This window comes from Oryctolagus cuniculus, chromosome 12 (assembly GCF_964237555.1).
Source record: "Oryctolagus cuniculus chromosome 12, mOryCun1.1, whole genome shotgun sequence".
Classification (NCBI taxonomy): domain Eukaryota; kingdom Metazoa; phylum Chordata; class Mammalia; order Lagomorpha; family Leporidae; genus Oryctolagus; species Oryctolagus cuniculus.
The window spans coordinates 74,071,640-74,095,643 of NC_091443.1; the positions used below are offsets into that span (position 1 = coordinate 74,071,640).

Genomic DNA, 24,004 nt, shown 5'->3' on the forward strand with positions numbered 1-24,004 from the left:
CCCACGTTGAGAATTTGCTACATGCCAGTGTTTCGTATGCATTTTCTTGTTAAAACTTTACAAGCCTAGGATGTAGGTACACCTGTCGGTCTCTTTAGAGACATTGAGCAAGGCACCCAGAGTCACACAATTGAAGAGCAGCTTCAAGCTCAGGTTGGTCTGATCCCAAAGCCCATGCCCCTAAAGCTTGCAGAGTTCAGGGCGAGGGAGAACTTGGAGCTGGCAGAAGGCAAGGTTTGCTGAGAAAGGGAGCTCCGAGCTAGGCCTTAAAGGGGGGCAATACTGAGTTAAGCTAGTGAAGGAGAGACTGATGCATAGCTCTGGGGCAAAAAGAGGGTTGTAGACAGAAGACAGGGGGAAGGGGGAAGAGAACACACAGCAAAGCTGCTGCCTGGATGCAGACCCCTTGGAGTCAGAGATGAGGGGCAGCATCTGCCTGGCGGGCCCGGGCACCATGCTCCACCCCTCTTTCTTTGTCAAATGCTGCAACCCTACACAGAAAGGAGTTGGAGAAGAACCTGGGAGAGGAGTTTGCCCTTTCCTTTGCCCTCATTCTACCTCTCTCTTGGCCCCAGTGCAATATCCCAGGCTCTGCACGCACCCAGCCCACTAGCGGAGATGCCACGAGGCTTTTGAGTCCTCCATCTCAAGAGAGGCAGTTTCCTGGCCCGTAGCTTTCTGAAACAGCTGGGCTGCCTCCAAATGGGCTTCAGCGCCGCTCTGTATACTGGTTTTGAACTGAGGTGGGAAGCATTTCAGGCTACCACGCTTTCCCTGACAGCCTAGCAAGGAATGCAGAGGACCGGGCACCAGCTCTGTCACATGCCACCACCACCTCACAGGGTCCTGCATGGCAATACCCTCACTCTGCAGCCTTCCACCCACCCATTCATGCACTCCTTCAGCAGGAAATTACTGAATGGTGGTTTCAAGCTGTGGAGCGTGCTGTGTGATGAGGGTGATGGGTTGAGACACTGTGCAGCCTCTAACCCCGGAAGCCTTTTATTCTGGTGGTGGTGGTGGGTGTCGGTGACAGATGGTCAGTCTGCAGTGATGGTAATGAATGTTAGGATTGAAAAGAGCAAACAAACCCAGAAAGCCCCATGCTGTTGTAACTGCTCACATTGGAAACTGCTTGTCTCGTTCACTTCTGTATCTCCAGCAGCCATCATGGTGCCTGACACACAGAAAGTGCTCGGTAAGTGTTTACTGAATTACACAAAGATCTTAGTGGTGCTGAGCCCAACTCTGGCTCTTGCTGGCTTCTTCCCATTGGCCCTGACACCTGGATGAGAAGAAATAGAGGTACAAGGTGAAGGATACGTGACAGTTCTTCAATTGGGCCACAGCATGCTAGAATCATTGGGAGGAATCAAAGCTAATGACGTCACCGTCATCCTCTGAGTGTCATCCATGTCCCCACAGTGAGAGTCCCTTGTGAACCACTGGGACAGTCATGCTTTTTTGACTCCCTCCTCATCCTGGGTGCTCTTCTAAGGATACTCAAGTTGGCCAGTGTTCCTGTTCAAACTCAGAAATCCAGACCTGGACTCAGAACATCTGATTGACCTGTAACTTCTGTTTTCGTGGGCGTTCTCAGAGGCTCAACCCTGGCTCACCTCGGAGAGTAGGGAGCAAGAGGTCTGTTACCACCCAGACTTGCTCTCCCATGCCAACATACCCACCTGCAGGAGCTGGATGCCAATCTGTGTGGACTAGATGCTTACAGAGCTCCCGTCCTTGGTCTCCCCTCTGTCAGAGGAGGCCTCTCCCCTTGACTGCTCCAGCTGGCTCGATGGCAGGGGATAACCCCTCCTTGAGGTGTTGAACCTCGGAAACAGCTGTCTTGGTTTCTGGTTGGGTCTTCCCATATGAACAGAGCCTCCTGCAGGGAAGCAGAGCTAGGCTGGGAAAGGCTGAGAAAGACTGAGTGGAGAGACCGCAGGTGGAGTGTCTCTGAGGGGCACAGTGGTCCCCAGGGCAGCTGTTGTGAAGAGTTCATCAGGAGGCCTAGGACAACTGCAAGGCAGGCTGGGTAGGTCCCGACGCTGGCCAGGCCCTCCAGCCCTGCAGCCCGACGGTACGGCGGCATGGTGTGCCCTGCCAGCTGGGTGGTGGCAGAGTGGCATCACAACTGGAGCTCCTGATTCCTGAGGTGGCTTTTGTCTTGTTTTTTCCCCCCTCATCACCTGGCCACCTTCCAGGTGTGGGTCTCCTGGGAAACCTTGGAAGTCTCCCTTAGGGTTGACTCCTGCTTGCCAAGGAGACCTGGGCTTTCCCAGTTCTGATGGGTGGCCACTGAACCCTCCAATGCCACTGTATCCTGTCCCTGCCCACCCCCTTCCTGAGAGGGATCACCGGGGGGGTCTCCAGTGGCCCCCAGGGAAGAGGGATGAGCAGCCGGGCAGGGGGCGGGGGAGGGCAGCAACAGACGGTAGGGACAGCAGGCACGTGCCTTGGCATCTAGGCACACTGTGCCTTTTCTCCAAAGAGGCAGTGTTGGGGGAGAGGGAAGTGGAATCCAGAGACTTCTCAGGCCCTAAGAATTCCTGCCCTCCCCCTCAGTCTGACCCCTCTCTCTGCCTGTCTGGGCCACAGCAGTGCCCACGGAAGAACAGCGAGAAAAGGAGGGAGAGGCGGCTTGGCTTCGCTGGTTCACTCCGCCGCCAAACCAGGCTCCCGGAGCGCAAGCCATGCCTGCCCCTCCTCCGCGCGCTGTCTCCACTGGCTCCTCTCCCCCGCTGCCCGCCTGTCCCTCTGGGCTGCCCGGGCGCCACCACTGCTGTCCCCAACCCGCCCCGGCAGACGTGCCAAAGGGCAGCGTGACTCACGGCGCTGCCACCAGCCCACGGCTTGCCCCGAGACGTATAAAGGCTGCTCTGGCCCGGGGCTGCCTAGCCGAGCCCTGCCCTGCCCTGCCCTGCCTGGCGCGAGGCGCGCAGAACATGGCCCAAGGCGAGGAACGAGGGCGCGGGCCCGCGGGCTGGGGGCTGCGCGGCGCCCTGGCAGCCGTGGCGCTGGTGTCGGCGCTAAACGCGGCGGGCACGGTGTTTGCGCTGTGCCAGTGGCGGGGGCTGAGCGCGGCGCTGCGGGCGCTGGAGGCGCAGCGGGGCCGGGACCAGCGGGAGGACGCCGCCCTGCGCGCCTTCTTGACCGAGTTGAACCGCGCGCCGCGCAGGCCGTCCGCGCCGCCCGCGGACCCGGCGAGCGCCGCGCGCAACAAGCGCAGCCATGGCGGGGAGCCCGCGACGCACCTCCGCGCCGAGAGCCAGGACATGCTCATGATGATGACCTACTCCATGGTGCCGGTAGGCGGGGCCCCGCGGGTGGTGTGCGACAGGGGGCGTCCGGCGCCCTCCTCTCCCCTGGCCAAGAGGCGAGGTGCCGTCGAGAGGGCCCTGGCTGTGAGTCTGGCTGGGGATGGCGCTTTGGCAAGCACCGGCATCAGTTTCCTCTTCTGTTGGGGGGTGGGGTGGGGGAGTAGGCTTCTCGCACCTCTGACAGCATTTGAGCCTGCAGGTGTGTGGGGGGGAGGGTGTGCGTAGGTGGTATTTTTAAGGTCCTTCTTTCCGTCCCAACTTCTGACCAGTTTCCGCTGCCACCTGGTGTGAACGCAGCCCCGGCGACCTTCTGGGCTCTCTGAAGGGATGGAGGTTCCTGAAAGCGTGCAGGCTCCCTCCACAGAGGGCATTAACCGTCTAGCGGGCTGGCTTTTCACCTGGCCTCGGCTCACCCCACGAGATGGCCGACTTAACGGCCTGCGCTGCCCTGAAAACAGTCAGCCCAGACCTTAACGCTCGCTTGTCCGGGACCCACGTCCTGCGGGGATCGCTCCTGGCTGTCAGACAAAGAGAAAGGTCTTCCTTTTCCGTTGGTTCACCCCCTAAATGGCTGCTACAGCCAGAGCAGTGCGCTGATCCGAAGCCAGGAGCCAGGTGCTTCCTCCTGTCTCCCATCCGGTGCAGGGCCCAAGTACTTGGGCCGTCCTCCACTGCCTTCCCGGTCCACAGCAGATAGCTGGACTGGAAGAGGAGCAACCAGGACAGAATCCGGCGCCCCGACCAGGACTAGAACCCGGGGTGCTGGCGCTGCAGGCGGAGGATTAGCCTAGTGAACCGTGTCACCGGCCAGCTCTGCCATCTTGAATCAGGTGTCAGTGGAGCTTTGGAATCTCGGGTAAATCCACTTAAAGCTTCAGTAAGAGAAGCTTTTAGATACCTACCACCAGCTGCAGTTTTTTAAATTGCATCCAAGTGCTGCGCGCTTCTACCGCATCTTGAGAGAGACAGTGTTCCATCCTGGCTTCATTTTTGAAACCTATATTGTCATTTTAAAATCTGGACCTCAGCAAAAATTTGAAAAACACCTTACTGGGGGGTTTCACCCCTCTGTCTCGCCTCTTCCGCGTTTAAAGTGCTTTTGAAATTCTCAAGAAGGGATGAGCCAGGTCAACAACGTTTTCTATTTTTAACCTGCTTTGGGGTGGAGGGTAGAGTTTTTGTCTTCAGATTGCCACCTGACTAGTCACCAACCCGTGGAATGGAGAGACTCCTTTCTGGGTCGTCTGAAAGCTTCCTTTAACTCTAGGCCATCGGCAGTGCCCCCAGCAGCCCTGTTACAAGTTGGGGAGCAGGGGAGACTTTTAGGGAGTATCATCAGCTCATCCCCCACCTGCATTGGGTGTGTTTTGACCTTTTCAAGTCACTGAGGAAATTTCCATGAGGCCGGGAGAAGGCAGCCGTCATAGGGCTGACTTTCCTCTCGGGAGCCGTTCTCCACCAGTCGGCTTATGGATCACCTGGAACTGCATGAAGCATGCAGATTCCAGGGTCCCACCCCCAGACCCACAGAATCTTCATCACCGATCTGCTTTCCCCACCCTCCCATCCCCTTGGTGAGCTGGAGGCAGGTGGTCCCAGGCGGCACTTTTAGGAACACTGCGCCTCTAGCTGCCTTACACACAGAAATATCTTGGGGATATCGATTCTGAATCGGAAGGTCCAAGGGGAGGCCAAGATGCTGCGTTCCTGACAAGCCCGCACTGATCCCAGCGTTGCTGGTCCGAAGACCACACTTTGAGTGGCAAGATTCTTGAGCACTGGTTAAACATCAGAATCATCTGGGAGTTTTTAAAAAAGAAATCACTGATGTCTGAATTTCACCCCTACCCCCCAGAGTCTCGCAAGTAATTGGTTTGGGTTTGGCCTGGGAGTTGGATGCTCCCCACAGCAGAAAGAGCCTTGGCCTCACTTCCTGATGTTAGCTCTGTTAAGCATGTTTTGTTTTGTTTTGTTTTGTTTTGTTTTGTTTTGTTTTTTGACAGGCAGAGTTAGACAGTGAGAGAGAGAGACAGAGAGAAAGGTCTTCCTTTTCCATTGGTTCACCCCCCAAATGGCCACTACGGGGCCGATGGGCTGCGCTGATCCAAAGCCAGGAGCCAGGTGCTTCCTCCTGGTCTCCCATGTGGGTGCAGGGCCCAAGCACTTGGGCCATCCTCCACTGCCTTCCTGGGCTACAGCGGAGAGCTGGACTGAAAGAGGAGCAACCAGGACAGAATCCAGCGCCCAAACCAGGACTAGAACTTGGGGTGCCGGCACCGCAGGCGGAGGATTAGCCTAGTGAGCCGCGGCAACGGCCAGCATTGTACTCTTCCAAACACCCATGAAAACGTCACTTCAGAAGGAGAAGCCAGTTTAGTCACAAAAAACCTTTTACCTTATTCTCGCAATATGCTCACCATTTGCGTTCACAAATTTTCCTATCTCTCTGCTTTTCTTGGAACAGAGAATTACTCAATTGAGAAAACATTGGCTTTGTTTTTGTTTTTTAAACAAAACTTTTTAGACAGAAACTTTAGAGAAGTGCTTGAGAGAATGCTCTAGTCCAAGGGTACTTCAAAAAGTTCATGGGGAAGATGGAATTAAAGATGAGCTCAGAGTCGGGCATTTGGCCCTGCATTTAAGATGCAGGCTGGGACCGCCATGTCGGAGCACCTGGGTTCCGGTACTGGCTCTGCTCCTGATTCCAGATTCCTGCTAATGTGCACCATGGGAAGCAGCCAGTGATGGCTCAAGTAGTTGGGTTCATGCCACCCCTGTGGCAGACCTAGCCTGAGTTTCTGACTGCTGGCTATGATGGGCATTTTTATTTATTTATTTATTTGTTTTTGTTTTTGTTTTTGTTTTGACAGGCAGAGTTAGACAGTGAGAGAGAGAGACAGAGAGAAAGGTCTTCCTTCCATTGGTTCACTCCCCAAATGGCCACTATGGCCGGTGCACTGTGCAGATCTGAAGCCAGGAGCCAGGTGCTTCCTCCTGGTCTCCCATGCGGGTACAAGGGCTCAAGGACTTGGGCCATCCTCCACTGCCCTCCTGAGCCACAGCAGAGAGCTGGACTGGAAGAGGAGCAACTGGGACAGAACCGACACCCCAACCAGGACTAGAACCTGGGGTGCCGGCGCCGCAGGCAGAGGATTAGCTTAGTGAGCCACGTCGCCGGCCATATGGTGGGCATTTGACTAGCAAATGGAAGATCTGTCTCTGTCTCTGAAATAAGTAAATAAACAATTTTAAAATAAATAGAAAAGTTAAGTTTATTTTGGTGCAATTTTTTTAAAATCATAATTTGTTTTTTTAAAGATTATGTATTTATCTGAGAGGCAGAGTTAGAGAGAGAGAGAGAGGGAGAGAAAGAGAGAGAAAGAGAGAGAGCTCTTGGAAGAGCTCTGGTTCACTCCCCAAATGGCCACAATGGCCAGAGCTGGGCCTATCCAGAGCCAGGAGCTTCCTCCAGATCTCCCACGCAGGTGCAGGGGCCCAAGGACTTGAGCCATCTTCTGCTTTCCCAGGCCACAGCAGAGAGCTGCATTGGAAGAGGAGCAGCTGGGACGTGAACGGGTGCCCATGTGAGATGCTGGCACTGCAGGCAGCGGCTTAGCCCACTATGCCACAGCACTGGCACCCATCGTTTTTTCATAATACACATTTTCCTTCAACTCTTTGATGTGTTCTTGTATTTATCGTGGAGGTAGGCATGCACCTTGCCCCAGCCTTCTTGTCCAACACCAGATGAGATGCTCACCCTGAGTTCCTGTGTCCTCAGAGATCTAGGAACAAAGAAATAAACTTTATGCCGACTGATGTCAACATTTCACACGGGCTTCCAGAACGGTTCAGTTATCCCCGATGAGCCGCCTCAAGTTTCTGAGCTTCCTGCTGAAAGCGCACCTGCTCAGCATGGCCATTCTGATGAGCACATTCCGACCAGAAAGTGGTTGGCAGCTGCAAGTGACTTTGTTGAAAAGGCAAGACAGTTAATCCTTAAGGACAGTTAATTTGGTATAGTCAAGTACATTAAATGTTTAAAAACAAATGGGTACCCCGGGGAGAAAGTGATAAAGGGGTCCTGCCTGGGCCCTGGTGATCCCTGAGCCAGGCCCGTCCTGGGACCAGGGACCAGGTGAGGGGTGGGACTGGAGGAAATCGGAGCCGTCTGCCGCTGACTCCGGAAGGCCCTGCTGCTTTGTCCCTTCTCCCAGGCTCCTATGCTACTGCCTCCCTCCCCATCAGCCACTCTGTCACCCCATCCTTTATATTTCACCCTTGCTGATGTTGTGGTAGCTTTATAATCTTGTCTTTATCTGCCCCAAATCCGGAGCATCTAGGTGTTTTGTAAGTATCAAGTTAAACGTAGAAAAGGTCTAATATGCTGAGACTGGTCAGTATGTCTCCACAGTAACTCTACTTGGGGGGCTGGTCGTGTTTCTATGCCCAGAACAATGCACCTCCTTAGCAAAGAAAATCAGAATCATTTCCATGTGTGGGTTGCAGATATAAATGATAAATTCAAGGAGCCCAAATATAACTCAGTGATTGTCAAATGATAAGGAAACATGTGACAAAATTTAACACATGTACTTAATGTACAAGAAGATAGGAATCAGTTGTTACTCCATAGCGTGATAAAATGCAGTTTATATCTCTCACCCCAAACCCAGCTTTCTGTTTACCAGAGAAACCTGGAGATGGCCCTACTGAGGTTAGTGTCAAGACTGGGATGCCCGCTCTCAGCACTAGTGTCTCACGTCATCCAAGAGGACTTGCCAAAGCGATTAGACGTGGAAATGTGGTCTAAAAATGCTGGGGAGAAAATGTTTGGCTATGTTTAGATCATATGGTTATATACTTGGAAAACCCAAGAGAATCTATTGGGTAATCTACTGCAAAGAGTAGCGGAATCCATTGGGAATTAAGTTATAAAAGTATTATAATGATATCAGGAGATTTTTATATCCAAACTGTTGAAATATATAATAGAAGAAAAGACATACAAAACCAATGTGTATATCAATATCTTTTTTCTTTTGCACTAAGAAAGAGCTTGGGGACCACTCTTGAATATTGCCTAAGATTCAAACAAATGGAAAGAAATCCCATGTTTTGGGTTATGAAACTTAGTGTTAAAGTGAGTTAACTGTTTTCCAATTAATCAATCTCGTCCCACCCCAACATAAAAATATCAATAGGGGTTTTTCCCCTGGGAGTAGACAAACTCATTCTAATAATCACATGGAAAAATAAATAAGCACACGTAGCAAGGAAATATATGAAAAAGAGCAATGGGGAGGACAGACTCTACCAAATATGAAAACATAATTAGGGCCCGAGTAATTAAAACAACGCGAATGTGAATAGACCAGTGGGATGGAACAGAACGTCTGGAAATACCAAATAGAGCAATTTAGGACACGATAAAGACAGCATCTTGCATCAGTGGGGAAGAATAGATTTAATAAATGGTGTTGACAGAATGGGTCTGCCCTCTAGCAGAAGGAAAGGGTTGGAAAAGGGTAGTTTTATTCTCATAATGTGCAACTTAACTGGCTCTAACAAGATCAAAAAAATGAAACTAAAATCATCAAAAAATTGCTAAAATAATTTTTAAAAGATTTATTTTTTTGAATGGCAGAGTTACAGAGAGAGGGATCTTCCATCTGCTGGTTCACTTCCTGAGTGGCCACAACAGCTGGAGATGGGCCAATATGAAGCCAGGAGCCAGGAGCTTCTTCCAGGTCTCCCTGGGGCCCAAGCACTTAGGCCATTCTCTGCTGCTTTCCCAGTCACATTAGCAGGGAGCTAGATCAGAAGTGGAGCTGCTGGAACTCAAATTAGCTCCCACATGGGATGCTGCTATGCCACAACGCTGGCCCCACTAAAATTATTCCTAGTCTTGGGATTGAGAAGGCTTTTGAGATTGAGAAGGCTTTTGTTTCAAATGATAACTCAAAAGCCAGAAGCAAACAATAAATGAGTAAATCTGACAGCATTTTAAAAGCATACAAGGGCTGACGCTGTAGTTCAGTGGGTTAATCCTCTGCCTGTGGTGCCAGCATCCCATATGGGTGCTGGTTCAAGTCCTGGCTGCTCCTCTTCTGATCCAGCTCTCTGCTGTGGCCTGGGAAAACAGTAGAAGATAACCCTAGTGCTTGGGCCCCTGCACCTGGTAGGACACCCAGAAGAAACTCCTGGCTGCTGGCTTTGGACCAGCTCAGCTCTGGCCATTGCTGCCATTTGGGGAGTGAACTAACAGAAGGAAGACCTTTCTCTCTGTCTGTCCCTCTCGCTGTCTGTAACTCTACCTCTCAAATAAATAAATAAAATATTTTTTAAAAAAGCATACAAAAAAACAACAAAGCTTCCACATGACAACAACAAAAATACCATAAACAAAGACAAAAGATAAATGGCAAGTATTTGCAACACATGTCATAGCTATATACTTCATACACACACACCTGGGGGTGGGGAAGAGGGGAGAGGGAGAGAGAGGGAGCGCTCCTAAAAGTTGATAAGAGGGCCGGCGCCGCGGCTCAACAGGCTAATCCTCCGCCTAGCGGCGCCGGCTCACCGGGTTCTAGTCCCGGTTGGGGCACTGGATTCTGTCCCAGTTGCCCCTCTTCCAGGCCAGCTCTCTGCTGTGGCCAGGGAGTGCAGTGGAGGATGGCCCAAGTGCTTGGGCCCCGCACCCCATGGGAGACCAGGAGAAGTACCTGGCTCCTGCCATGAGATCAGCGCCGTGCGCCAGCCGCGGCGGCCATTGGAGGGTGAACCAACGGCAAAAGGAAGACCTTTCTCTCTGTCTCTCTCTCTCACTGTCCACTCTGTCTGTAAAAAAAAAAAAAAAAAAAGTTTATAAGAAAAAAACAAGAATTTTATAAGAAAATCAACAACAGAAATAAGAATCCAAAAGGAAAATGGAATGTTCTCTTTGAGAACAGAAATACAAATGTCTCTTGAATATGTGGGGAAAATTCTGTTAATTTATAAACAAAAGTTACAGAAAATACAGAAGTATAATTTTTGCCTGTCAAAATGCCAAAACTACCAAAGTTTGACAACACACCCTTGGGGAAGCTGAAGGGGGACAGACATGTTTTTACATTGCTGTACAGAAAGCAATTTGGCACAATCTGGAAAAATTAAGAATGCATTTTCCCTTTGACCCAGCAACCTCCCTTGTGGGAATTGTTTATCCTCCCAATAGACTTCATCACCTATGAGTGACATATGTACATCATCATTCATTGCAGAATATCTGTAAAAGCAAACGCTTATAACCCAGCTCCATCAACCTAGAATCGGTTAAATAAACTGACCTGTACACCCCTGGAATGCTAAAACTATACAGCAGGAATGAGGAAATTCTCCGTGTAGTGCCTGGCCTAATCCTCAGGATATTTTCTAAGTGAAAAAAGAAAGGCAGAGAAAAAAGTACATATTGTGTTACCTTTTATAAACAAGAAAGGAGTGCTTATGGGTGAGGATGAGGAGGGGAAGATCCTTTTCACTGGGTAATTTTGTATTATTTTTGACCTTTGAACCATGCGGCTGTGTTATTCTCTTTTTGACATTAGTGAAAGATCTATAACCACACATTACAGGGCAGCTGTGACCGTGCTGAGGAGCAATGGGGCACGGTGGAGACTGTACAAACCTGAGGTTCTGTCTTGGCCCATGTTCTGTTGCTGCAACAAAATAGCTGAGAGCAAGTCATTTATAAAGAGTAGAAGGTTGTTTGGCTCACAGTCCTGGAGGCTGGGAAGGCCAAGGTCGTGGCTCTAGCATCTGATGGGGCCTTCCTCCTGCACCTACCACGGCAGAGTGCATGACATGGCCAGAGGGAGCCAGTGCACTGGCCCAGGCCTCCCCTCTTCTTATAAAGCCACCGTTGCCACCATGGGTCTCCTTCATGACCTCACCTGATCTAGATGAGTTCCCAAGGCCACCTCTCTGAATGCCATTACCATCGGAACTTGGGGCTTCAGTGTTCAACACATGAACTCTTGGAGGACGATTCAGACCGTAGCAGGTTCACATGCTGTTGTCTGCCGGGGATGCTTTTGCTGATGGTTGCTTTACAACAACCAAGCCGACTGTGCCTCATCTTTTGATTATTCTTTCAAGAGAAATAAAAACTCCGAACTTTCTTGTGAAATCTATGGCTTTTGAATATTGACAACAATTAAAAGTTTTTCGTCGGCTGACAACACTCGCATTGTTAGGGGCTGTGTTAGGACTTCTACACATGAGTTCGTAGCAGTCTCACTTTATAATCCTGAGTGATTTTGAACAAAAGTGTCTTTATTTAGTGTGACCACAACCCCTGTCTTTACCAGCCTGATTCTGAAAAGGCATCAGTAGCTGTGACTGATCCTGGTTGAGGGAACAGTGATCCTGTTGTGTGGGTTTTGGGGTGGCCTGGGTTTTGTTTTGCTTTTGCTCTTTCTAAAATTCAACTTTACCTTCCGTAGATGGACAGTTCCTGTCACTATGGCTTTTCCAAGTCTGTGCTGCCAATTCTGAAAGTTACTCTCAGGAGGACAGTCTAGCTGGGTTAAGCAGTAACATTAGTGTAGCAAACATACATCTTTTCATGATGACTGCTATGAAGTACACCTCTTTGGGTCTGTAGATTCTATTGTTTATGTTGGAGACAGATGGATTGTAGTCACAGTTCCCATTTGCAGGGGTGCTGTATTTCCCGAAATCGACTGTGCAAGGGTTTGCTACCTTTTCCCATCTCCCTGGACTGGGTTACTTGTGGGTGGCCTAAGAGCTGAGGATGTAGACCAGGGCCCGTGGGCCAAACCCAACCCACTTCCTGTTTTTGTCCCACCTATGAAGCAGGAGTGGTTTTTATACGTATAAATGGTTGGGGGAGAAAATCAAAAGAATATAAATATTTTATGACATGGGAACAGTGTATGAAACTCAGATTTCACTAACCGTAAGTAAAATTGCACTGGAATCCAGCCATGACCTTTTGTCTCCATGTTGTCTGTGGCTGCTTTTGCACACTTTAGCAGGGTTGGGCAGTTGCAAAGGAGACTCTGAGGCTCCCCAAGGCTAACATACTTTCTGTCTGGTCTTTTATAGGAAAATTTGCTAACTCCCCAGTTAGACCACGGTCCACTAGGGCAGCACTAAGCAGCCCCCACTGTTTCAGTTATGGTTAATTCTGAGGTCTGGGGAGGACGCTGTGGTGCAGCAGGTTAAAGCCCTGGCCTGAAGCGCTGGCATCCCATATGGGTGCTGGTTCGAGTCCCGGCTGCTCCACTTCTGATCCAGCTCTCTGCTGTGGCCTGGGATAGCAGTAGATTGGGCCCCTGCAGCCACATGGGAGACCCAGAAGAAGCTCCTGGCTCCTGACTTCGGATTGGCACAGCTCCGGCCATTGCGGCCACCTGGGGAGTGAACCAGCGGATGGAAGACCTCTCTCTCTCTCTCTCTCTGCCTCTTCTCACTCTGTGTAACTCTGACTTTCAAATAAGTAAATAAATCTTTAAAAAAATTTTTTTCTGAGGCCTAAGACCCCTCCCATGGAGACTGAAGGCAGGACAGAGCCAGCCCAGAGCCCCTCCCAAGGAGAGCTGTAGGCTTAGCCGAGCCATAGGCTTCCCAGATCAAGAGCAGTCAAGATCGGGACAGCTTCTAACCCATTAACCCTGAATCTTGGCCTTGCTTCATCCTCCAGCTGTTCTCTTCAATTGAAAGAGAGTTATACCCCATTAGTCGTGCTGTGTGGGCCTTATGGAGATTAGAGGCCTGATGCAGGAGGACAGAAAAAAGCGCAGCAAAGTCATAGACCGGGAAGCAGAGCGTGGGAGCTGGGTTTCCGTGGCCCTCCTCCCAGCAGCACGTGCACTTGAGGTGTCAGAGCCCGTGTACTCGGAGCGCACCTGACGCCGTCTCGTTGGTTGCATGCCAGAAGCCATCCCTAGATGTCAGTTAAGGGTAGGGAGGGAACTTGAAGCTACGTGTCTGCCGAGACTGTGTCTCAGCAGTGTTGCTGCTACAAACACATTCGTGAGCCCAACTCATGTCTCAGGTGATGGTGCTCCACTGAGGAAGACCGCTGAGCGCTGGCCCCTTAGCACCATCCTGCAGGCACCTGCTGCATCAGCGCATACGTGTCACATGCATGATTAAAACAGTCCATGTAGACACGGTCAGCCTTCTCTACCCGGGGTTGCATGTCCGTGGATTCAACCAACCTCAGATCCAAGTGTTCAGAAAACAAAATTGTGTCTGTACTAAACAGGTTCAGACAATTTTTTTTTATGAGTGTTCCCTAAATAGCATAGTCTAACTGCTATTTACATTGTATTATGTGCTATGAATAATATAGAGATGATTTAAAGTGTATGGGAAGATGGGCCTGCATTACATGCAAATGTGAGTGATTCCAATTTATAGAAAAGACTGTCCTGAAACCAGTACCCTGCCTGTGTACTGAGGGACAGTTATGTATAACCAAGGTGCCAGTCCGTTCCTTATCGCATTCACGAAGACCGTGCCCTCATGGCCGAATCACTCCCTGTGGGCCCCACCTCCTGATATCAGCACAGTGGCGATTAGGTTTTAGCACATAAATTACGGGTGGATGAGAACATTCAGACCTTAGCAATCGCTGTGACTTTATCATGAGCCCTCCTGCCCCCTGCTCTCGGCAGTTTGCTTCTGGGTTTACTCTTTATTTCCAGTTTTGGCAGCGTCCGTCTGTGCTTTCGTCAGCTGCTGCCTTGGATTTAATATTCGGCCCCTAAAGCCTGGGTTGGCATCACACCAACCTAACACACGTTGTCTTGGATCACAGAACAGGGTTCCCCCTGATATGGCAGTAGGGCTTCTTCAGCAGTGGAGGGCTTCCCGGTTCCCACCCCGTGGTACCACCAGTGATGAGGAGGTTTGACGCCTGCGGGACAGGAGTCATCGCCACCCTTTTCTGACCAGCTCAGCTGTAGTTCACTTGTATTGATTCCTGTTGGTGGCTTTCCTGCAAAACATTGTGTACGCTTGGATTTGGAAAATGGAGAAAATGTGAAGAGAAGGTAGAGGAACAACAACTAAGAAAGAAGAAGCGTTTAGATCTTAGTGATCTTGTCTTCTCCAGGGTATGCTTACCTGTGTGAGAACTGTCAGTCTTCAGATTTGAAGACTTACGTGATTTAAAAAACAGCAACAACAAAAGACTTTCTTTTGTCTGCATTCCTCAAACTGCCCCCCCTCCACCACCACCAAAAAAGAAATCCTTGGGCAAATCTCGTTGACATTCAAGCTTAATTTACATGCATTTTATCTGCAGATGAAAGGTCATGCTGTATGAAACAAGCTAAAGCTTTTAGGTTGTGATTCAGCTACAAAGAGAACACTTTTCAGCCCATCAGCTGCTTTTATGTAAATCTTTTTTTACAGCTCTTTATTTTAAATAGATATAATTTATTTCTAGTTTAAAGTTCAAGACACAATTTTCTTTACTGAAAGACAGAGTTGAAACAATAAGACAAACTAAAGATCATTCAAGATGCAATTTGTAGAGTTTGTTCTGAATGCAGTAAATAGAGTAACCCCTTCATCTAACTCTCAGAAAAAGGTTCTTGTGGTTTGCCCAAGTGCTGGGAAGTTTGGACGCCTTGCCTAGGCTACATGTAAAGGCTGTGAAGTAGTTTGAAAAGGGTTGTGGGTAATGTACCCAACCTAGAATACCAAGCTGTTTGTTGACTGCAAAATAAATCCCCAGCTTTTCAGTAACTCAGGAGATGAGGGTTGGAGTTAGAATCTTTTATGGCCAGCGCCGCAGCTCAATAGGCTAATCCTCCGCCTGCGGCGCCGGCACCCCAGGTTCTAGTCCCGGTTGGGGTGCCAGATTCTGTCCCGGTTGCTCCTCTTCCAGTCCAGCTCTCTGCTGTGGCCCGGGAGTGCAGTGGAGGATGGCCCAAGTGCTTGGGCCCTGCACCCGCGTGGGAGACCAGGAGAAGCACCTAGCTCCTGCCTTGGGATCAGCGCGGTGCGCCTACTGCAGCACACCAGCTGCAGCAGCCATTGAGGGGTGAACCAATGGAAAAAAGAAAGACCTTTCTTACTCTCTCTCTCACTGTCCACTCTGCCTGTCCAAAAAAAAAAAAAAAAAAAAAAAAGAATATTTTACGCCAGGAAGTGGGGAATACTCCCTCGTGATAGGCAACCCTTTGTGACTGCTGGCCTCTCTGAACAGTAGGATATATAGAAGAAATTCCTCTGCAGAGAGTTCTATGATGAGCGTGGGGGCTGTGAGGGAGAGAAACAGAAAATGGGTCCTCACTTCGGCGATGGAGGAAGGGTTCGTGGAGGAGACAGAACCTGATGTGGGCAACATGGGTTGGGTGAGGTTTGGGCGGACTGGGAGGATGCCTCAGTCATTGCACGTGCATTTCACTTCAGTCAAGGCCTGAGGGCTGGTGTGAAGATGGCACAAGTCAGCGAGAGCACTGAGGAGTTTGGGCTGGGGGAGGGGAGCTCCAAGGTTGGCTAGACTAGAGAGAGGCTAGAATTTCCACTTTGGAGAAGTTGAGAATGAACCCAATGAGCAATCAGGAGTCATTGTATACCCTTTACCAGAGGGAAGTCACAAAGTGGTTTTCTAGGGAGACAGAGCTAATGGTACCACGCGGCAAAGACTGAAGTGGCAGAGTCCAGAGCAAAAAGAAAAGTTTGGAAATCATTCTATTAATCCAGTCAAGAAGTGATTTGGATCTGGCTAAGGTAGTGGCATGAGGTGGAGAAGGGATAGATCCTAGAAATATAAGAGATACAAGTGAATGAAACTCGGTAACTAATTGGCTGTAGGAAGTGGGGCAGGCATTTGGCACAGCAGTGGAGTTGCTGCTTGGGGAGCCCACTTCCATACTGGAGTGCCTGACTGGAGGCCGAGCTGCTCCACTTCTAATTCAGCTTCCTGCTGCTGTGCACCCTGGGAGGCAGCAGATGAAGGCTCAAGTCTTGGGATCCTGCCGCCCATGGAAGAGGCCCCAGTTTATTTGTAGTCTCTTGGCTTCAGCCTGGCCCAGTCCTGGCTGCTGTGGTCACTTGAGGAGTGAATCAGGAGATGAAAGATCTCTCTCTCTCTCTCTCTCTGCCCCCCTCCCTTGTTCCCTCCCTCCCTCTCTCCCCCCCACACTTTCTCTCTTACTCTCTGTCTTTCTAAATAAAATGAAAATTACTAAATAAAAATTTGAAAAATACAGAAAAGTTGTGGCATCATGGCACAGCAGGTAACTGCCACTTGCGATGCCACATTCCATGTTGGAGTACCTGGGTTTGAGTCCCTATACTGAAGCTTTTTTTCTTTTCTTTTAAGATTTATTTATTTATTTGAAAGACAGAGTACAGAGAGGGAGAGACAGAGAGAGACAGAGAGAGGAAGAAACAGAGGTATCTTCCATCTGATGGTTCACTCCCCAAGTGACCACAATGGCTGAAGCTAGGCAGGTCCAAAGTCAGGAGCCAGGAGCTTCCTCTAGGTCTCCCACATGGGTGCAGGGGCCCAAGCATCTGGGCCATTTTCCCCTGCTTTCCCAGGCTCATTAGCAGGGAGCTGGGTCGGAAGTGAAGCAGTCAGGACTCGAACCAGCGCCCATATGGGATTCTGGCTTTGCAGGTGGCAGCTTTACCTGCTAGGCACCAGCCCCTCTATGCTGCTTCTGATCTAGCCTCCTGCTAATGCACACCCTGGCAGGCAGCAGAAGATGGCCCAAATACTTGGGTCCCTGCCACCCACTGGAGAGACCCAGAAGGAGTTCCAGTCCCCTGGCTTCTGGCTGGCCCAGCCCTGGTTGTTGTGGGCATTTGGGGACTGAATCAGCAGGTGGAAGGAAGGTCAAAATTTCTGTGTCTCTCCCTTTCTGTCATACATAAAAGTAAATCAGTACAACTTAAAGGAACGGAGCCACCTGGTCCAGATATACGCAACCCTGAGAGGGAGGGTGGAGACATGGACAGGAATGAGGACCTGCGGAAGCAGGTTAGTTTAGAAATGAAATTCTGGGTTGGGGAATGAATGTGCCATGAGGCGAGAGAAAAGAAGAAAGGAAAACTGCAACAGGATGTAGAGTTCCAGGAAAGAGCATCCTGCTTCCAAGAGCTGTGCCTTCTCCCTGAGAGAGGGCTTCACACGTCCACACTGGGAAAGGCGCCCCCAAGGTGAGCTAAACCTTTCCCAGTGGTTGAGAGCGTGAGCACTGGGACGGGGCTGTGCATTACTCCTGGCCCTCCTATGGCTGTGGCTGTGTGAACTTTGCCAGATCACACCTCAGTTTCCTTATCCTTAAAGAGGCGGCAACAGCTCTATCTAACCTAGGTGCTACCCTAAGGACTCAATTCAGTAATCCATGCAAAGTCCTTAGCATGCGCTTATAACCCAGCCAAGTTCAGTCATTGGCTTTGTTATTCTAGTCTTTCCCACTGGCCCCCTTTCTGTGCTTTGGGGAATTCAGAAGCCTTGGAACAGGAAGAACTTGCAGATGGACTCCAAAGCACTAGCCAGAAAAAGGACGAGTATAGGATGACTCTAAAGTTTGGAATCCTGGGTAATTGTAGCAACATAGAAAATTCTAGAAAAAAATACTGTTTTCTAGAAAGCTGTTTTGATGCTTAATGTGTACAAAAGGAAAAAAATGTATTTGTATATCAGATTTAGGAAAGTTAATTAAGCTAAGTGCAATTTACAGATTTTTTTATTCACTGTGTATCCATGCATTCATTTTTTTTTTTAAGATTTATTTATTTTACTTGAAAGAGTTACACAGAGAGAGGAGAGGCAGAGAGAGAGAGAGAACTTCATCCACTGGTTCGCTCCCCAGGTGGCCGCAACAGCTGGAGCTGGACCGATCCAAAGCCAGGGGCCAGGAGCTTTTTTCATGTCTCCCACGTGGGTGCAGGGGCCCAAGGACTTGGGCCATCTTCTAATGCTATCCCGGGCCATAGCAAACAGCTGAATTGGAAGTGGAGCTGCTGAGTCTCGAACCGGCGCCCATATGGGATGCCGGCATTTCAGGCCAGGGCATTAACCCGCTGTGCCACAGGCCCCACATTCATTCTTGCATGCACTAAATCTGCGTGCTTGTTAGACCGAGGGTCCCATGCAGCCAGGGTTGTGATACTAACAGCTTCAACAGTTGTTTTGTAAGTAAACATCTCACTACAACCTTGAGGGATTTACCCCCCCCTTTTTTTTTTTTTTGAGTAACCGCTTGTAGATACTCCCTTTGCTAAGGAAGGAGGGACTGAGCGCAGAGCAGGTTGCTAAGACATCTTCTGCACACACGTCTTTGCTATATATAAAGAGTGCTGCAGGGCAGAGATTTGGGATAATGGTTTAAGTCTTTTTCTATTTCCTGTGACACAGGTAAGTCGCTTAATGACAGTGTCTGCACACTTTTGAGAGAAGAATGCTGAGATAAGAATCCAAAATTACAGGCCGGCGCCGCGGCTCACTAAGCTAATCCTCTGCCTGCGGCGCCGACACCCCGGGGTTCTAGTCCCGGTTGGAGTGCCGGTTCTGTCCCAGTTGCTCCTCTTCCAGTCCAGCTCTCTGCTGTAGACCGGGAAGGCAGTGGAGGATGGCCCAAGTCCTTGGGCCCTTCACCTGCATGGGAGACTAGGAGGAAGCACCTGGCTCCTGGCTTCGGATTGGCACAGCGCGCCAGCCATAGCGGCCATTTGGGGGGTAAACCAACGGAAAAGGAAGACCTTTCTCTCTCTTTGTCTCTCTCTCTCACTAGCTCTGCCTGTCAAAAAAAAAAAAAAAAAAGAATCCGAAATTACCTGGAGATGCTTGTTGAAGGGAACAGTATGAACACACAATACCGCTAGTGGCAGTGAAAGATGATTCCATCACACTCCTGCTTCAGAAACTGCATGAGAGGCCTGGGGAGACAAGTGGTTCTTAGCTCGCTTCAAAGCACTCATCTCTTCCTACCTTGACTGCTTCTGCACTTACTCGTCTGTGTCACACAGCTCAAACTGTTTCTGTGCAGTTTGGGGCTTTAATTTGCCACCATTAGTCACCTTGTCTCTCTAAATATGTCTCAAAGTTCTTACCCTGCCTCTAGTGAGGTATTTGATGAACACTTATTGATTGATAGATTGATCCACAGCCCAGCAGATACTAATATAAGTTCAAGTTTATACCCGTTTCTGAGCCTGATTTCTTGCCGTGGAAGTTTTGGAGGTAGATCTTGGAATATAAAAATTCTTACCACTATATTCCTAAAGTGGTACCAATGAAATTTGCATTCATTAAAAGCTTTAAAAAAAAAAAGAGGAAAAAAATTCCCTCCTAGAAATTTGTGCTACCCACCATCAGGTATTGGTAAGACTGAGAGACCTGCTCCTCTCCCATTCAGAGGGAAGTCATGAGCCCCTGCTATGTCCCAGACACTAGTGTAAATACATAAGAAACAGTTGAACAAAACATACAAGTCCTGTCCTCTTGGGGTTTAATTCGGAGACAGAGGGCCACACAAAACCCATAGCAAATCAGTAAGTTATCTACAGTATTAGACAGTGATAAACAGCACAGCAGGGGTGGGAAAAACTGGGGGCGGGAGAATGGGAAGATGTAACTGGAAGTCGTGTGACTGGGGAAAGCCTCCTTGAGAAGTTATCACTGAGCAAAGACTTGAAGGAGGGAGGGAGTGACCCGTGGGGCTGTCTGGATGCAGGGTCATTTAGGCAGAGGGAGCAGCATGTGCAAAGGCCCTGAGGTGGCCCTGGGTGTCCAGAGAGCTCAGAGAATGGCAAGGAGACAGAAGCAGAGTGAAGCAGGGGCAGAGGAGTAGGAAATGAGGTCAGAAAAATAACAGGGGAGAAGAACGAAGGAACCTGTGCATGCAGGCCCTTGCAGGCTGTTGCAAGAACACTGGCTTTTATGGGAGGTTTGTGGAGGATTGGGGCAGAGCAGTGATGTGACCTGACCTCTCTGTGATGGAAATAGACTCTACATGTAGACAGATCTCGTAGCAGACATAGGAAAGCCATGTGTATAGCTGTTGCAGTATTGTAAGTGAAAGAAATGGTGGCTTAGACCCAGGTGGTAGCAATAGAGACGCTAAGAGGGAGGCGGTGTCCTGATACAGCTGGTGGTTGAGTGCGGGCGGGCACAGCATGGAGTGCCCCAAAGTGAGAAGGAACCCGGAGGAGGAAGCTCCATATCAAATATCAAAATAGTTTATTAAGGAAACTTACAGCCAGGATGGTAGCCAGGACAGAGGGATGGCCTGAGGACATGAAGCATGGTGGTCATGGTGTTTTTCCACACAGCATGGCACAAGGGTCAAAGTTGTACACGTTTCCAAGTCATAAGGGAGCTGGGGGTTGGAACTTGTGTTCAGTATCCCTTTCCTGTTCATTAGGAATCAGCCCCTGGGGCAGTCCTCTGGGAGCCTGGGCCTGAGATAACCTTTAAGGGTGTGGCTGGATGACTGCACCAGCTAGGTTGGCAGGTGGTCCAGACAGAGGCTGCAGGATGGTGAGAAGAATGGTTTGCCATCACACAGTGACACAGTGGAGCAAATGGAATCTTCTGACAGTGAGGAAGGGGGGAAAAAGAGTTAAATGACTTCAAAATCAGTGGCTGACCCATAGGAGGGAAGAATCGCCATTCACAGAGATGCAGAACCACAGAAGGAACAGGTTTGGGGGAAGATGGGGCATTGAGTCTGGGACATTGTTGATGCTGAGGTTGCCAAGAGATGTCCAGATGAGGGTGGGGGAGAGGTGTCTGCACACGGGAGGCCGGGGGGGGGGGGCACTCAGCAAACGCTGGAAACAGTGTGTATGGGAGGACCCCTCTCCTAGGCAAGAGAAAGCTCTCATCCAGCCTGTCTGCTCCTTAGTAAACCCGGACTATTTAAAAATAAAAAGCTCTTCTATAAACCACCATATTAAAGCAAGTAGCTGTATTGTAAGCCTTTTGTTAAAAGCATCAGGCCTAGTTTATCAAATATTTGCTACTAAACAAATAGGTGCTTCTAAACCAGTCTAAGAGATCTTGGAGGGGCTGGCACTGTGGTGCAGCAGGTTAAGCCATTCTTTGCCATGCCAGCATCCTGTATCTGAGTGCCAGCTCAAGTCTCAGCTGCTCTGCTTCTGACACAGCTCCCTGCTAATGCACCTGGGAAAACAGCAGGCAATGACTCAAGTTCTTGGGCCCCCGCCACCTAGGTGGGAGGCCCTGATGGAGTTCCAGGCTCCTGGCTTCAGCTTGGATCAGCCTCAGCTGTTGAGACCACTTGGGGACAGAACCAGCAGATGGAAGATCAATCGATCTCTCTCTCTCTCTTTCTGTCTGTCCCTCTCCCTCTCCCCCCCTCCCTTCAAATAACTAAATATGTCTTTTTAATCCACTTTTTCTTTTCAGCTTCCACATATGAGAGTGAACATATGCTGTTTGTTTCTGGGTCTGTTTGTTTTACTTAGCATAATGTCCTCCACTTCCATTCACTTCCCTGCAAATGACAGGACCCTATTCTTCATTGTGGCTGAACAGTACTCCACCAAGTGTAGACCAAATTTTCTTTCTGCATTCATCCATCACGAGCAGCTAGGTTGAAGCCATCTCTTGGCCATTGTGAACAGTGTGGCAATGAACCTGGGAGCGCAGATAGCTCTTTGATAGGCTGAGTTCATTTCCTTTGCATAGCCGGGTGTAGCCAGGAGCTGGGGCATGTGGCAGCTTTCTTGAGGAGCCCGCATACTATTCTCAGTAACTGCTGTGCTAATTTGCATTTCCACCAACAGGGCCTTAGGGCTCCCTTTTCTCTATATCCTGTTGTACCTGAGCAAGTGCAAACAGGAGCACCACACCTTGATACAATTTGACCTTTTTTCTGGTGGTGGTGTGCGGGCTCATGCCCTAAAGAACTCTTCACCCTGGAGCCCAAAGCAACAGGGTTTATAAAGGCAAAAAAAAACACCAAAATTGGAGGGGGAATACATGGTTACTAGGATCAAGCTAACCTAAAGCCTACACAAAACTAATACCAATTATGATCTAATTGTAATCTTGACATTAATCCAGGTATTGGCCTAAATCATATGTGGACATAGACAAATTACAATCTTATCATTAACCCAGGTGCAGCCGATCTGTTTTTAAGATTAACCGATCATGTTAGGGGGTTTCTGTGCTTTGCCAAGCGTGATGCAGTTTACCAAGTGCAATGTAGGGGACTGCTATTGTCTGAGTGTTTTAAATCAGAGTTTCAGACCAGAGTCTCACAGTGAGGGGTGCTTTCTCAAGATGGAGTCTCAGGTGCTCCAAAATGGAGTCCCTACTGTCAAGGTGTTACTTCAATCTTTGCCAGCATTTGTTATTTTTTTGTCCTTTTTATAATAGCTGTTCTTACTGGAGTGAGGAGATATCTCACTGTGGATTTTAATTCTTTTTTTATTTGAAAGACGGTGTGCTCCCATGTGCTGGCTGTGGCTGAGGGGGTCCTGTAGCTTGGAACTTGCAGCCTCTGGTCCAGCAGTGGCATGTGGCAACATGGTTCTACCCCGAATGTCACTGTGCCAACGCAGCCTGGGCTCTGGGGGCAAGAGGGGGAAATGATGCAAGAACCTTGCTCATGGGTCCTCTAACTGGGCTCCAGTTCTGAGACAGCTGTAGCATTCTCCTCTTGCTAGCGATGCTGGCATCCACAGTTACCAGCTGGGGAGCTGGGCTGTGGCTCTCTGTTGTGCCTCATTCCACTCTCCATGCCACTGTCTCAGGTGTGTGTCTTCCAGGGTTTCCATCTCTCCCTGGCTGGGCTCTCTGCCACTTGTCCCAAGATGCAGCTGCGTATTTGTAGCTCTGGTCTGTGGAGGAGATGAGCACTGGGTATTCCATTCAGTCATCTTGCCCTTTCTCCATTTTGATTTACTTTTTAATGTTTATTTATTAGTTTCATCTACTTGAAAGGAAAAATAACAGAAAGAGAGAGAAAGAAAGAGATCTTTGGCCCAGAGCAAAGCCAGGAGCCCAAGACCCCGTCCTGGTCTCCCACAGAGGTGGTGTAGGCCCAAGCACCAAAGTCGTCATCCACCACCTCCCAGGATGCATTGGCAGGAAGCTAGATCCAAACCAGAGTAGCCAGGACTCAAACTGGCACTCTAGTTGGGGATGTGGGCACAAGACCTGCCCCCCCTTTTTTTTGTTTTTAATAAAAACCTCACATTCCCTTTGAGTTTTCAGATTGCCTTCCCTACACATTGGCTACAGCCTGAATTCCTGTTTCTCCCAGGGATGAGTCCAGAACATCCGAGCTTAGCTTCCAATCCCCTTCCACATCCGTGGTCTACCGTCCAGTGCCAAGCAGCTGGCCCACCACCTTCACAACCTCGTCTCTCCAGCCCAAGGAATCTCAGTCAATGGCAGATTGATTATCAGCTCCCTGGAGCTTTTTTCTAACATGTACAAAAATAACAGCAATTTGCATAATGAGGGAGATTTATGCATAGCATTTAATGGTCTAAGAGAGTTGGAATTTAAGGCACTACATAGGTCAGATCTGGAGGGTAACTCAGAATTTGAACAGTTTTCCAATTAGCAAAGCGGGGCCTGTGCTTGTGGAACTTCAGAACAAGCAGGACTGGACCAACACGTTCTTCCAGTAACACAGAAACCAGAGCAGGCTGGTGGCACT

The 24,004-nt window shown here is 49.4% G+C and overlaps 1 protein-coding gene across 1 annotated transcript in view; it reads left to right on the forward strand.

The window, feature by feature from the left end:
* Positions 1–2,759: 2,759 nt before the first annotated feature.
* Positions 2,760–24,004, forward strand: part of GLDN (gliomedin) — a 57,693-nt gene continuing 36,448 nt past the window's right edge. The window contains exon 1 of the mRNA XM_002717725.5: positions 2,760–3,308. Coding sequence (XP_002717771.3) covers positions 2,946–3,308 — 363 coding nt within the window. The 5' untranslated portion in view covers positions 2,760–2,945. The remainder of the gene's footprint in view (positions 3,309–24,004) is intronic.